The sequence below is a fragment of the Dendronephthya gigantea genome, unplaced genomic scaffold, assembly GCF_004324835.1.
Source record: "Dendronephthya gigantea isolate DGI-Jeju-01 unplaced genomic scaffold, DenGig_1.0 000035F, whole genome shotgun sequence".
Classification (NCBI taxonomy): domain Eukaryota; kingdom Metazoa; phylum Cnidaria; class Anthozoa; order Malacalcyonacea; family Nephtheidae; genus Dendronephthya; species Dendronephthya gigantea.
Window position 1 is genome coordinate 956905 of NW_021163045.1, and position 16115 is coordinate 973019.

Here is a 16115-nt window from a genome sequence, read left to right on the forward strand (position 1 = left end):
TTCAAAAACCTGCTCGATTGGCTCGAAGATTGTTGCGCTTTCCCTACTGCGCAATTCCTTCTCAAGTTTTCCTTGACGGCCGTACACACAAGCAATTCTCATTATTGAAAAGCTGGCATGATTAGCTTTTGAGTTTTGAACAAGGCTCCTTGTCAATTTTTTCGTGTTCACACGAGCAAATGAAACGTACCTGTCAAGGAAAACTTGCCCGTCTGTACGGGGCTTAAGTTTGGCTAAAAAGTAAAATACAATAGACACGTTAGGAGAAAGGAACCATTTTTTGCATAAACCTGGACAGTAACATAGTTAATGAGTTGTATTGTACTTTTATTTAGTCTCCAAACCATGTATATGCTATCAACTGTGCTGAAAAGGACATAAATAATCTTGCCGTGGATGTGTTGTATATTCTTGTTTCACGCGTCCACAATAATATTTCTTATTTTACGCGAAAAGTTTATTAATTAATTACATAAGAATGATCAAATTTTTATATTAGGAATTTAGGGTTAGAAAAACCATTAATAGTAAAACTAATTTCTAGAATATTCTTGAAAATCAAAATAAGTAGTATCGTCACACGTATATCAACGACTCGTTGGTGGGTGATGTTTTTTCGTATAGGGGGTGGCCACTTGTCATTAAAAAATCAGGGGTGTTCCTACCCAATATATCGATGTCTTTCGATCGCCCTTCTACGTTGTCTTTTATGCCGAGGAAGAAAGCGCTATATTTCACGCCAAAAGTGGCATCTTTTGACAACAAACCTCCAAAAATTCAGTTGGACTGTTGGAGCTCACAATATCGGTAAGTAATACTCTATAATATAGAATCCCAAAACTTCTATAAAGGCTGGATATGGGACTCATGAGACTCGTTTTATTAGAGTTTCGCTTTACCAATTCTCAGCATCTCTGTGTACAGCATCTCTGTGTATCGCTTTCGCTTTACCAACTCTCAGCATCTCTGTGTTTAGCTGTACTATCATATTTATTACAAGATCAAGATTGTTGACTGTTTGAACAAACCGCTAATTACATACGGTATTTTGAAGTGTTCATTTTCACGCCGGGAACAAGGTCAGGCACGCTCAAAAATTTTAGTGATTCAGAATGGCAGCAGGCAGTCACATGCTCATTGCTCACACATCGACATTCATCTCTAACCCTGTCTTAAAAAATTCAACAGTCTTTGATCCAAAACACGTCTTTTGGATTTGGCAATGAAAGATAAACCTGTTATTAATATTCCGCAATCCGCAGGTGTTACTGTAATGAAAGTGTCGCGTGAAGTGAAAGGAAGTAAGTATTGCGTGACCTTCGTTAGCCACGAAAATTCATCCGAGAATTACTATATTATGCGACATTCTACGCTTCATTTTAGTATGCCCTCCACTGAAATAAATATTTGGGTATAATTTCCCCCAGTTATTATCGAACGGTACACTAGAATGCTTATAGTTCCGTTCGACACTGATCGGACAGTTAAGAAGTCAATATTTGTTAATTGAGACTTCAAACAGACAAACACCACGAGGCAGATATAGTTTTTAATATGTACAATTCTAAGAGCTATTTGTTTTATAGTGATTCACTCTTCAGCTATTCCAAATTGTATTTGTATTTTCGATTGAATCTTTGTCATCTAGCTAATCAGAGTCGAATCGATTTCAGAATATATTGGCTCGCCATCGGATTACGTACGGTTTTGCCAAATCAAAACAAATACGAACGATATCAATGCATGATTTCCCACTAATAAGTTCATAAGTAGAAATTCATCCAACATTTCGACTGCTAATAAATATAGATATATGCGTACGTGGCATTTCCAAATTTGGGTTATTATTTTAAACATTGCAGCTACTTAAAAAAATGTTATTTCAATATCATATTAAACACTTTCAATATAAATCTATCTCAACTAAATAGCAAGCTTGACCAGCCTGCAGGTGCACTGTTTAGTCTGAAAATATACAAATTTCAATTGCACATATTTCAATAGCTGTACGCATGTAAAGGATTTTTGTTGACTATAATTCTAAGAGAATAATTAACACAGTTTACAGAAACTTTTGAATCTTAGCAAATGTTTTATTGATCCTTATCCAATTCCTTTTCCAGCACAAAATGTTGAATGAAAGTGGGGATAGCCCTGACAGGCAACGAGAAAGGTACATAGTAAGGTTGATTTTTAAAATCAAATGTATTCCTTTGCTTTTAAATGACATAAAATTATGTTCAGTGTTATTATCAGCTGTAGGAAATTTAACACTGATGGAAGTACAGCTTTCAAAAATCAGGATTATGAAAGGGCTATATTGTTATATTCTAAAGCGATTGGTATGTGTTAAAATATTGATCAGTTTTTTTGGAGTGGATTATTCAGCTAGCTTGTAGCTCTCTTAATTGGACTAGTAGTTGTTTCCAGACACTATTTTAAAACTGAAAGGATAATAATTAATAGTTTTCCAGATAAATACCACAATTAAACACAATGGGTAGTCTAATAGCTAATTGGTAGTTTAATAGCTAATTGTGGATAACTAAGCTATTATAATATATAGTCTCTATTTATAAACTCTGCAAAATTGCTTTATTTCCATAAACTTCATTTTTGGTGCCAATCTCAGTGGCTATTTTTTGCCAGGATGATGATGCCATACATGCAAATTTAATCCAATTATTTTAATTTAATTGTCTGGTAAATTAATACCAAGTTCTGAAGCATGCAGGTTTAATGACTGCACACATAGGGCAAATCTGCTGCACTATGTAACTACATACTGTATCTATACAATTATGATGATTAATTTCTGTAGAGGCAGCAGACTACACGTTAGCACCTTATTTTTCCAATCGAGCTGCTGCATACTTCATGATTAGAAATTACAAGGAAGCGTACACAGATGCTTCAGCAGCTATTGGATTGGATGAGAATTGTTTTAAGGTATGTCTTTGTTGTGCACACAATCAGAAGTATATTTATATATATTTATATATATGTTTAAAGATTTGTAATATCCAGGCATATCGAAAGCTCAATAAAAAACAACTTTAAATCCGGAGAACATTCATTGACAAACAATATATGCATGCTGCATCACTAGATATATAATTATAAGAACAATATCTCTGGTTTTGTGAGGTAGCTGAATTTAGACAATAAGTTTTAAAAAATTTTGCAGGCATATCTAACAATTGCAAGGGGCGGTTTAGCCCAGGGTTTCTTGGAGTTGGCCAGGGACAGTTTGGAAAAGGCAGCACAAATAAACCCTCATTCCAGCAGTTTGCCGAAATTGGTATGTGTTGTACACAGAGTTGGTTAATATCCAAATATTTGAGGCCAAAATATCATTAGTGCTATAAGAAAACAAAATTGTATAGATAGAAAACTGTGTGACGTAAGCACTTCAGAAGGCTATTGATAGGACCAGAAGTCATTTGCATTCCCAAGCTTAAGAATTGACTGCCAATATCATATATTGGTTTTTGAAGGACATATTTCCTCGAAGTGTTATATAAAAGTAGAAATTATTGTGTTATCTTATATGGTACATAACTCTTTATTTTGTATGAATTTTAGTACTCCAGGTTCTATAAAATCCTCAGCTATGAAATCTTGGCAGCATGTGCACATACTAAAGGAGATCTTAAACAGGTTTGTGTTAAGACATTTGAACTGTTGGGAATTGCCTGATCTACCGTAGGCACTAAGATCTACAATGTTTTTAGACTTTAAGCTACACTCAAAATCTGTTAGCTCAATCACCTGATAGTGACAAATACAGAGTGGTAGAGGCAGATCTCCATGCCATGATGGGCGATTATAATGAAGGCAAAAAGGATGCAAAGTAATACATGCAGTCATACAATTCTAACTAATGTGTGTGTTAATTTGTGTGTGATGATGAGGATTGTATGTGTGCCCTCTCTTCTTTTCAAATTTAGGCCCTATATGCAACAATAGAAACTGTATAGGGTAGTGACACATGTGACACGGAATCATCCATATACATATTAATTATATTATCAACATTGTTATCTAGCACTGTGCTATACCATGATGAAAGGAACTCAGATGCTTGGTATGTTCGTGGAATCTGTTTGTACAACCAGGTAAGCGTTGCTCAATAAATGCCAATGAATTAACTGAAGTACTTGATAAATCTATAAAAACGTCAGTTTTTAAACATCCATTTCTCATCTTTTATAAACAACTCCAATTTTTGACACAACCATGCAAGCTGATTAGCTTGCAAAACTTCCTCCTGTTTAATTGTAGTGTAACTAGAGGCCCTTTTTTAATTAATGGAGGTAAAACACTGAAAATCAAACTCTTCTCTGAGCTTAAATACTGACATGTGGATCTAATTTACTGTAGATCTCCCACTCAATGAGTTTGAGTGCAAGTGAACTTTTCGAATACACTCCTGAGAGTTCTAGGTAGAAAATGATTTTCTCCAGTTCACAATAACCTGTGCTTAACTTAAACAATTTTTCTAGGTTGAACATTTCGCTTATACAAGTATATTGGAAAACTACTACTCTCTAACAGGTGAAAACCCAGGCTTTACTAAATCCTTTTATTGTTAAATTTTTTTTCTTATAAGGGATCTTTTCAACCGGCGTATGAAGCTATCATTGAAAATGCCTTGAGATGCGATCCGGGACACCAAAAAAGCTTAATGATGTCAGAGGTAAGCCCTGGTTGGGAGTGGTGGTTCACCCCCCACCATAGATTATGATTCGAAATGTGCTTGTTTCTTTATTCAAAAATATGCAATAAATTGACCAAACTGATCTGTTTATTGCCTTAAAATATTATAACTTGGTAGGATCGAGGAACATACAATTTTTTTCCATTACATGTATATATGTGGAAACGCTTGAAAACTTTGCTGCGTACGCACATATTCTAGCTAAGACTGAGACAACCTCGTACCCAGGGACTAGACGGGCCAGACGGCTCATTCGTTATAATGCTAAGCCTAAGGGGCATTGGCTTGACATGAGCCCGGTTACTGAGATTTAACGAAGCGTAAAATATGGACTTTGAGGTATTGAAATGAGTAAATAACACGATTCTGGTAGTCGTGCAATCATCTTAACAATAGCATGTGATTGTTTTGTTCCAAAAACACTTATTTCAAAACCTCAAAGTCGGTCCACCATTAACGTTTCATTAAATCTCGGTAATTCATGTGAGCTGTCCCTAAGTTAGGTTAATGTTACCCATTTCGTTTTAAAATAGAGACTGAAGACTCTGCAATCATTGAACGCTAATGCATGCCAGGCATACAGAAGTAAGAACTTCTTGGAAGCTTTTAATCTCTTCACTCAAGCCTTGACAGTGGATCCAAAAAACCGACTCCTTCTTGCCAAACTTCTTCACAAAAGAGGACTCTGTTCGTTTATGGTAATGACGAATTAACATCCATTTACATCAACTTCAGAAATAAGCATCCCAGTTTGACAATCCCAACAGTGAGCTTGCAGATACATGCTAATTGATTTTTTATATATTTTTGTAGTTAAAGAATTTTAAAGACGCCATTAGTGATTTTGCGGAGTCTTTAGAATTGGATGAGAGTAATTTAGACGTGTATCTAATAAAAGCCAAAAGGTATGTAGAATTTCGTTGTAATTTTGAAGTAAGTAAATTAATAGGTGTATGTATTTTATTTTACAAATGGCATGTTTATGATGGGCTTATTGGTAAAATGCTTCCTGACGTCTGCTCTCGTATTTATAAATAATTATTGCACTATTTACTTGTTTATAGCCACTTGATCACTGGAGGATATGAGGAAGCATGTTCAGAATACCTAAAAGTTCAACAAAGGACAGTTCATCAAACTCCTGGTCCTCAAAGTACTATACAGTCATTACTGTTCTTAATTTTAACCCGTTCGAACCCATATTTCCTTCATGTTTTTTCTGTAGTAACACTGCACTAAGAAGTGATTATTTTAGTGGCCCGATTTGTACTACAGACGGATCATCCGTCAAAAGAAAATCATAAAATGGCTCAAGTGCGCTCTTTTTACAACATAAATAATTTCCCAATTCCCTTGCGCTTTCTTAACGTGCGATTCTGTTTCATATTCGTCTACAGGGTGTCTCAAAAAAAGGCAACCACTTAAATATGCAAGAACATTAATATTGTTGGGGTTTGCACCATAGTTCAGCTAAAATGACTTTTAGCATTTTAAATGAAGGATTAAGAGCCATTCTCAATTCCCAGAGGTGCTTATCTATCGCGCTTTAGAGCTGTATTAATGTACCTGCATATTTAAGTTGTTGCGGGTTTTTTGAGACACCCTGTACATAGTTCGTACAGATAAGTTGTTTTGTGACATTGTGCCTTTTATACTCAGACGAGTTCAGGAAAAACTGTTTTGAATTGGAAGTCCTATTGGGTATAAAAAAGTAAAATGTCGTATATGATTGATTACATGGCTTATTTAACAGAATACGAGAAACTTTACAAAGAGTCTGATGAAGCGAGACTTAAATTGGAACATGCCTGCAGAGTGCTATCATTGTCTAGAAATTGTTCAAAATCGGACGTCATAAAGGCGTTTAGAATGAGGGAGATTTCGATACATTATCCAGGTTAGTAATTGAATTGTGATTCCACTTTAATTATAATATTACAATGGTCAATTTGGGTTCAAATCCCAAATTAGCCTGCCCTGAATCCGAAATACAATGGTTAGCTAAGCGGTTTGTCGCGTTCGGCAGAAGAAAGGTGGTTAATGCAATAATGCTATCTTTCTTCTGCTTCATGGGTGGTTAATGCTACCTTTCTTCTGCTTCATGGGTGGTTAATGCTATCTTTCTTCTGCTTCATGGGTGGTTAATGCAATAATGCTACCTTTCTTCTGCTTCATGGGTGGTTAATGCTACCTTTCTTCTGCTGTGTGGATTCATGCAGTTTGCTTGGCTAACCGTTGTACTAAGGATTTAACCAAAAAATTACCGGTTCCGATCTCAAGTTTTGAGGGCTGCTGAACTGATTTTCTTTCAGATTGCCATCCTGGGCTGAGTGGTGAGATGAGAGAACAAAAGGAGGAGCAATTTAGGGAGGTACAACATAGGCAGCCCAGAAATGTTTTCGTTCGACACCATAATAATAAACCGAGTTGACTCGCGTACACGTGCGAGCGCCACGCGAACGAAAACATTTCTGGGCTACCTATGGGTACAACTGCTTAATCCCTCAGATTTATTCCCATATAACCATGCATATAGCTAGCCTAGAAATGTTCTCGTGTACTGTACTGCACTTTAGTCAAAATATATAAATTAAATTGTCTTACTAATAGTACGTTTCTACCTCCGTTTTTCCAGACAAACCTGATGAATACGTCTGCTTTGTATGGTATGTTAAATCATAGACAATCCAGAAGACAATCCAGATGTCTTTTGGATTGTCTATGGTTAAATGAACATCATTATATATGTAATGTTTTGCTTTCAGATAACCCAAGCCCGTGACTTTTTGCTGGATTATCTCCAAAGGATGAAAGATTTCCAGGATTTTGAAGTTGTTTTTTCTGATGAAGGTAAAGTTTGATCTAAACCTGTATTAAGATTTAGATTACATTTCCCTTCACCGAGTGGGAATGTTTTTGGTACCGGAAATAAACAAAATTAAAAAATGATCTGCTATTTTTACCCAATCGTTATTCTTGTGTATGATTGTAGACGACTTTGAAACGGAGCTGTGAAGGTTCAATCCCAGTCCCAGGCCAAGTTACATCAGATCAGTGAGTTACATAGGCTAAATATTGTGGACATCGCGGGTAGATTGCGGCCCTGTTCAGTGTTCACCCGCTACCGAATTGCCATCGGAACCGGTCAAATTTTGTAGTTGAACAAAAGGAAGTGACGAATTTTAATGTCCTAGACCTGAATGACTATGCCAATCACCAAACTATCAATTTAATAAGTATTTGCCATCATTATACAAACTAAGATGCCTGGACGTACGAATCCCCATTACCGTTGCTCATAATGGAAAATGTCCATGTTCGTTTTCTGGCTCATTGAGTGTATTTAAGTTCATATGTGCGATGCCAAATCACGACCACGAAACCAAAACAGTGTAATTGTAGAAATAAATCCTCATGCCCACTGAATGGTAAATGTCTAAATACTAATGTAGTATACCAAGTAACGGTTGTTACTTGTTAGAAACGATTCCAACCATATAAAATCGTATGTTGGTCATAGCGAAGGCGATTTCAAATTAAGATATAATTGCCACACTAGCTCATTCAGATTAAGTAAATGTAGAAATGCAACAGAGCTGAGCAAATATATATGATAAGCTGGCGTATTATGAAACAGTGCAATAGCTATAGTAATACATCTAAACGCTGTAGTCTTTGTAGTATCACGAAAAATTCATAATTTATACCACCCTGTACCTAAACCGGTGTCCCAGGAAATTTGCCCCCCCCCCCGGGCCATATTTCCTAGAAAACATATACTTCATAGTTTATTGCCATGAGTTCGAGAATCGCGAAGCTTCTTCTAAAAGCAAGATCGTAAATGTTTGTTTGTATTCATACTTAGTTTGCTTCATTTATTTGTGTAAAAGCCTTTCATCTCGGCGAAGAGCTAAGACGAAAATTGTTAATGTGCACGTGGCTAACTTCTACAATTATCATAACATTACTAGGGGCTTTAATCAAAAAAAAAACCATTAAATAAATAAATATAACTAAGGCTAAGCGGTAATTTCTTAAAACAACCTTTCCTATGTGTATGTATAACCGCGCTAACCCTAAAATTTGTAAGGTCGCTAAATTAAAATCACGCATTGCACAGTTCGGAGATTTGGTCCCCCTCGATAACATACTTTATACTCTCAGTATATATATAGTATATATATATATATATATATATATATATATATATATATATATATATATATATATATATATATATTTATATATCTATATATTTATTTATATATATATATATATATATATATATATATATATATATATATATATATATATATATATATGTATATATAGTTTTGAAATCGCCAAATTTTGACTCAATATTCAACAAGTTTCTGAAGTGTTGTTTGTAAGTTGTAACTCAGACAAGAGTACAGCTAGATAGACTTTTATACACTTAAAACTTTTATACATTTAACGGTTCTCTAGCTCTAAAATGGTAAGGTAAACTATGTTTTTTAGAGGGGGCTAAATTTCCTGTGACACCGGCGACTGTGTCCCCAGTAACTTGCTGAAAACTTCCCGAGGCTAGGAATCTAAGTGTTATCAACACTTGTCGTGCGGCGGAAACAGGATGGTTACGGTTTGTTTGAGGTTGTATGTCATCTTCTACGAGACGAGTTATGTATCTAATGGTTTCTCTAACGAAGCGATAGCATTGTCGTAACTCGTTATACGTCGTCTATTTCACATCGGAAATTCCTATCAGCGTGTCTGTTTATTCTTGGAAGCGCGTAAATATGAATGCCTGGTAATCTATACAACGCCATTTTATAAATAATTTTTATAGAGTCTGAAAAACACAACAATTTATCCGCCGTAAAGCGACTTAAACGGTCTCGAGATGGCATGGTGGAAAGTACGGAGTGCGGAGTCGGAGTCGGAGTACGGAGTCTGAATTAGACTCCGTATTTTCCACCGTGCCGGGGGGATCGGTGGAAAACACGGAGTCTGTGATAAAAGCAGTTGTAAACGCTTGACATTCGATTCTAACTTGACTCCGTATTTTCCACCGTGCCAGGGGGATCGGTGGAAAACACGGAGTCTATGATAAAAACAGTTGTAAACGCTTGTTTAATTTCTCTATTTTACCTTTTACGAATACACTTTCACGCAAGTTTGATTCTTTATGATTCTCCTATAAACACACACCACCTTGACTCACTTCTTATCTTCATGGTTCTTTTACACAAAACCAACCCTGCTCCCCGCTGACGAGTCCGCAAAAGGATGAAACGCCGCGTGCGGGGTACTGATTCGCACGCTTGCCTTTCTTGTCTTCTGTTTTACTTTTCCACCTACCTCCTTACATAACCTTGATTTAAACACCACTAATAACGCTACACAACCAATTACTACACACGTAACTGCATAGTTTCTTGAAGAACTCCATCATATACAAACAAAACCTTTTTCCAAAATTTTTATTTCAAACACACCACATGGTTGCAATTAAGCAGCCTTGCGCGGTAAAACGCGTATTGATGGCAGTTTAAAAGCCATTGCTAGAGGTCACTAACAACACGAGGTACCTAACAGATAGCTTGAGTGAAATTCAAAACCAATGTTTAAATGACAAATTCTAAACGGACATCGCACATTAACTTGCGAGAGTAACACTTTCACTAAAGTTGCCCAGATGTTTCCTGTAACTTATATTATTTAATCGACTTTCATTTATACGAATGTCTAGCGTTTACAATTACTTTTAGCACAGACTCCGTGTTTTCCACCGATCCCCCCGGCACGGTGGAAAATACGGAGTCAAGTTAGAATCGAATGTCAAGCGTTTACAATTACTTTTAGCACAGACTCCGTGTTTTCCACCGATCCCCCCGGCACGGTGGAAAATACGGAGTCTAATTCAGACTCCGTACTCCGTATTTTCCACCATGCCGTCTCGAGATAGGCAAGATTTAATCGCTGGATAGCGCTAACGTAATAAACGTAATCTGACACCAACTCCGGTTAACTCGAACCCCCGGTAACTCGAACAATTTTTCTTTCCCCTTGGGAGTTCGAGTTAGCGAGGGACTACTGTAGTTATGTGATACACCACAGTTCATTTTCATGCAGAAATATTTTTGTATTTGTAAATTTAAACCAGTAATCCTAAAATTATTATTCAAGAATGTAGATAAGTTCCAATATAACCAGGGAGCAGCATGGCAGCCCCAATTGGCAGCCCCTTCAAACAACTTCGCATCAAATGTGAAATGTGGTATAACAACTGCGTAAAATAGACAAAACACTTTTCGACGTTTCGACCTGAAGGCCTTCATCAGGGAGTTTGTATCTTAGACTAACCACATTTGATGCTATATTATTTAAGGATGCCTATAGATATTTGAAATGCTACTGTATAATATTCATTTCATGGTAGCATGCATATTTTTCTCTGGCAGATAATTTTACTTTACAGTGTATGCATTAGTGAAGTACTGCCACTGATCTCATCTAGTGAATGTTTAAAATGTTTGAATGTTTTAATGGCTTTCAATTAATTTAACATACCAATGTCTACTTGCTTTCATGAAATTTACTCAATCCCCTCCCTACTGTGCAATTTTAAATCCAACAGAGTGATAGTTATTTATGGGGAAGGTGATGACGAATGAGAAAAGTAGTTGTTCCAAACTCAAGTTGGAGCCCTAGAAAGCATGCTGACCTTCTTATGATCATATATGTTAGGACAATATACAAGGTGGGAATTTCCCTTCTTTTGAATCAGTGCAGCTCATATAAACAAGGCCTCAGTCAGAATTTATGACTGTAAGCAAAAGCCTCAGCTTGCCAGTGGAATAGGGGTTAGCCCTGGAATGATTTTTGGACCTTGGAATTCTCTAATTGCCAAAAACTGATGAGAAACTTTTGGCTGGGGGGAGTGTCACAGAAATGTACAAATTAATATTGCTACAATGTAATCCTACAAAGCCATAAAAAGGTGCAGGAAAGGGGGGAGGAACTCCAAATAACATCATCCTGCAAATCAAGATTTGAGTGATTGTCATCAAATTGTCTGTGTTATATCTCATCAAACTGACATTTTTTATGAACATTTTGGGCACTTCCATGAGATGTTTGTCTTGTGGAGGACTGAATCTGGCATTGTTGGAGAACAGATCTTGTGGAACCACTCCAAACATTTCTCGCACTGGGTGCACCATAGGTCTGGGTTTTCGAGATCTTTCTCATTCCATGGCATTCGACAGTTGCACATCAGTGACAACTTAATCTTTCTTTGGATTTGGCTCTTGTCAGCAGAGTCTTTCTTTTTTGTCAGAGGGAAAGGGCTAAACTTATCTTCACTCAAACACCTTAACAAATGGGATCGCATAGAACCTTCACTGTATGTCAAACTTGCTGGATCTTGGTTGAAGAGTAACGACACAAGAAATGCAATGGCAAACACCCCACAATCGACATAATTGGGTTGATACTGTACACGTGGTATGTTGATTGTTATTGATGGTGATGATTCAAAGAGTAGGCCAGCAATTTGCTTTTTCGTTGATGAGCTGATTTTCCCATTGTACAAACTGTCATAGAGGTTGATTGAAGCAGGTTTACAACCGGTATTTGATACCAAAACCCAGTGGTGAGTACCTGTGTGCAGAATTTGAAAGAAAGTTCCTCGATGTATGGAAAAATTGTTAACAGGGCCAAGTGTTGTGTTTTGTAAACCACAGGCATCAGGAAATTGCTTATGCAAAACATTGTGAGCAGCCCCAATAATGTGATCTGTGAGCTCTTTTCTTGTTATGATTGTATTTCTGTCAACATCACTCATTTTAAATTGTCCACGTTTTGCCGTCGGGCCGTAAACTACTTTTTTCAATTCTATGTCTGATTCTTCATCCGCAGGTTCAGAATAGGTATGGATTATTTCTTTCTTCACATCAGTTTGAATCATATTTGAATCAGTTCGTCCAATCTTTGCTTTTTTCCCTTCAATTTCCATCAAACTTGAAACATAGCAACGTTTTAAGGTCGCTGCTTTTTCACCACTTCGACCTGACCAAGGATTTTTCTTTAATAGTTGTGGAATAGGTTTGAAAGGATTAGTTGAATGGCTTTTACCATTAGCTTTGGAGGTACATGCAGTGGTTTTCTTCTCTGGCGCTTCTAGCACTAGGCCGTTCTCTTTGGGACTAGCATCTGTCAATAGTTTATAGCATTCATCCAATTTGACTTTTACTTGATTCAAAACATTGGCATTTTCCCATCCTTCTGCAACGTACGTTAGATTTTTTATTTGACCTAACTTTTCCCGGCATCTTGCTGCTTCTGTTCTGTGCGAAGATGGCTTTCGTTTGAGCTCATCTACAAGAGTGGGTGTGACGTCCTTTTCATTTTTTGTTGCTTGGTTTTCATTCTCAAGGGCTTCGTTGGGTTGTAAAGGATCCTCTTGATTCAATTGGCTATTTTCTTCATTTCGCGATGATTCAATTATGGGTTTGAAACCTACTCGATCAACCGTCAGGAATTGGGATTCCGTATACGACTTTGGTAGTTTCTCGAATGACCACGAAGGATAGTTTCTGAATATCGCGAAGAAGTGTATGCATGGCAGTCTTTGTCTTTCCCAGTCATAACAATCGCAGCTCGGAGAATCATCAGAGTCGCTTCCGAATGACGTTCTCCACTGCCACCTTCTTTCACATAATCTCTTAGTTTTTTTGACATCGTTTTTTGTCGCCATATCGTTTTCTCCGTGACCTAAAAGGCGTAAAAATTTTGATAAGCGGCTCTCTTAATATAGGTCCAGTGATTGAAGGATTACGACATGGAGGGTGGGGGTGGGTTGTATTACATTCCATATAATTGCTCCGAGAGGTTGAAGGCCGTCCAAGCCATGGAATGTGTTGGGAATAATCCCTTATCTTTGTATCTTGGATATCTGATATTTCATATATATGTACAGTATGTTTGATACTTACCTTAAAATCTGGAAATTTAAAGTATTCTCGCATGTGAACCTGCGCTGGACAATCCAGTTTCCTTGTTCCTTGAACCATATTTCGGTGTTTGGTAAACACGTGATCGCTAGAATTTAACTGCAAGAAATATATTTATGCACAAGTTTCATTGAAAGGTGTCTTACACAGAAATGTTACCACGAAAAAACAAAATAAATGACTAGAAAAACTGGTTTACTATAGTTCGAGATAAAATAGACAAAGTGAATTTTATTTGCAGCGTGTACGTGTATGTACATTGTGTAATATGTGTGTATAATAAATGTATATATTTACCGTCTTGTTTTTTTTCTTTTGGCTCAAGTGTCTGTCCACTCCATGACGACAATCGTATACCCTATGATTCACTTGAACAAATGGTGTATGATCAAATGGAAGCTGACCATCTTCCCACCAGACCTTGTGACTGTCTCGTGTAAGGTCTATTTTATCAAAGTTAAAATATAAAATTTGGTATCATTACACTATTAAAAAACTATATAATTAATCATCGGAATTTATATATTCATATGACTGTGTCCATGGTAGTTAGGGGTCGTGGAGCCGCGAAGCATTACAGGCAGATGCGGCTCACTTGTACAAGGGACAAGGGTGAAGTCACATAGGCAGCTCAATGGCGATTGTTTAATTTGAAGTAGAAATGTCCTAAAACATTGAATATTTGAACAAAGCCATCCTTATTTTGATGAAATGGATATAAATATAATTTATTTATTTGCCATACATGCTTAAAATCTTGTTGCTTAAAATCTTCAAATCTTGTTACAACGGGCGACGTGCGTCTCTGACAAAGGTTCATGTAATTATATTTTATTATATATAGTATAATATTATAAACAGTTCGGTTTTTTGTCGGGAGAATTATTAAAATAATTATATTTTTCACTCAAACTTCCCGTCAGTTTCATGCCAAATACGTCATGCATATCAGAAATAGGTATATTTGTATTCCACGTACGTGGATAACACTGTTGTATTAAATAATATACATTTGATATACATACCAGTGTTGCCGAATCCCTTCTTTGCCTTATTACAACAAAAATTTGTCGTGCTAGCTAACTCGTATTCCCGTAGGAGGTTTTCTGCTTCCTCAACAGTTTGCACTAGTCCAGAGCGCTCAGACAATTTTATTTTAAACAACGAGGTTGCTGAAGAAATATCAATATTTTCCATGTTTAAAATATTTGCATTTTCGCGCACTAATTTGCCGCGAAAAATTCCTAATGTAATTCATTATGGTGCAAGATTGATCACGCGTGGCTTCGCGTTCCATGCGACAGATCGCGATTAAACTTCGGCAGTCGGAAAATCATCGGATGCAGTTTCTGACAGCGTTTCCACTTCGAAGGATTTTTTCCTTTTAAGGAAATCTTGATTTTATGCGGGATAAAAAAAAGAAATCGAAAATTAAAGGAAATATGAAGGAAATTCTAAGTTAGGAAGGAAAAAAAGGGATTTTTTTAATTAGCAGTGGTTATTAGGAACTTATAAGAGTTTTCCTATTTTTTATTAAAATTTCTTGATTGAATAATAGACGTTTGAAGTTTAAAATGGAAGCACTATGTACTCAGCACTCAGTGTCATAAATTATCCCATGATGTCCAAAGCAACGTCAGTGGCCAAAAGCAAATCTTTGCCAAAAGTGAAACCAAAGTCCAAAAAGGCAAAAACGGTATGAACATGGCCGATTCCGAGTCTTCAGATAATGAAACCGAAGAAAGTGATAGAAATAATGAGCGATGCATGTCAAACTTGGGGCTTCCTCAAAAGAAACGTAGAAAGACGGAGGCTAAATTTATTGAAAGCTGGCTAGATGTAAAAGAATTTAAAGAATGGTTGGAAAAGCGAAGAGGAACAGATGGAAAAGCGAAACCATATTGCAAGTTTTGTCAACTGGAAATCAATTCCAGTAAGACTGGCATTCAGCGGCATATGGAATCTGCGAAGCATCAAAGGGGAATACAGTCAGTAAAGGATAGCCACAGTCTTTCCACTTTATTCAAACGTAGTAGTTTCGAAAACGAAAGAAAACGTTTGGAGATTAAAGTATGTGCCTTCATAGCAGAGCACAATCTTCCTATATCCTTGGTAGACAGTTTTGTTGAGCTTTTAAAGTGTCTGTTTACCAACGATAAGTCACTTGCACTTGTCAGATTAGGAAAACAAAAAGCAACAAACATAATTCGCCAAGTACTTGGGTTTAATTACATTCGTGAGGCCACAAAACTTCTTCGTGTGCAGAGATTCAGCACTATCATTGACGAAACAACCGATGTCTCTACCAGAAAACAACTTGCTATTATGGCTTGTTATTTTGATATTGAACGCTTTCAATCGAAGCAGATTCTTCTTGACATGGTAGAAGTAGAGGATTC

General features: G+C 36.6%; 2 protein-coding genes across 2 annotated transcripts; one reads left to right on the forward strand and one right to left on the reverse strand.

Moving 5' to 3' along the window:
• Positions 1-1134: 1134 nt before the first annotated feature.
• LOC114525746 (dnaJ homolog subfamily C member 7-like) lies at positions 1135-8353 on the forward strand. The gene is made up of 16 exons (XM_028547165.1): positions 1135-1301; positions 2124-2173; positions 2257-2342; positions 2822-2949; positions 3188-3301; positions 3586-3660; positions 3735-3853; positions 4049-4118; positions 4613-4699; positions 5254-5418; positions 5534-5625; positions 5785-5873; positions 6474-6617; positions 7033-7091; positions 7486-7570; positions 7713-8353. Exons 2-16 carry the CDS (start codon positions 2130-2132, stop codon positions 7733-7735), a joined length of 1380 nt encoding a protein of 459 aa, XP_028402966.1. The 5' UTR covers positions 1135-1301; positions 2124-2129; the 3' UTR covers positions 7736-8353.
• Positions 8354-11677: 3324 nt separating this feature from the next.
• On the reverse strand, positions 11678-13742 carry LOC114525772. The gene is made up of 2 exons (XM_028547193.1): positions 13699-13742; positions 11678-13477 (listed from the first exon to the last, which is right to left on the reverse strand). Exon 2 carries the CDS (start codon positions 13458-13460, stop codon positions 11808-11810), a length of 1653 nt encoding a protein of 550 aa, XP_028402994.1. The 5' UTR covers positions 13461-13477; positions 13699-13742; the 3' UTR covers positions 11678-11807.
• Between the last annotated feature and the right edge of the window lie 2373 nt (positions 13743-16115).

Excerpts from the sequence above, each read along its gene's own strand:
- LOC114525746 (XM_028547165.1), top strand. The coding sequence starts at position 2,130 with ATGTTGAATGAAAGTGGGGATAGCCCTGACAGGCAACGAGAAAG. Across the intron at positions 4,119-4,612 it reads GAATCTGTTTGTACAACCAG|GGATCTTTTCAACCGGCGTA; the intron begins GTAAGCGTTGCT and ends TTTTCTTATAAG. Across the intron at positions 7,092-7,485 it reads AGGAGGAGCAATTTAGGGAG|ATAACCCAAGCCCGTGACTT; the intron begins GTACAACATAGG and ends TTTTGCTTTCAG.
- LOC114525772 (XM_028547193.1), bottom strand. The coding sequence starts at position 13,460 with ATGGCGACAAAAAACGATGTCAAAAAAACTAAGAGATTATGTGAAAGA.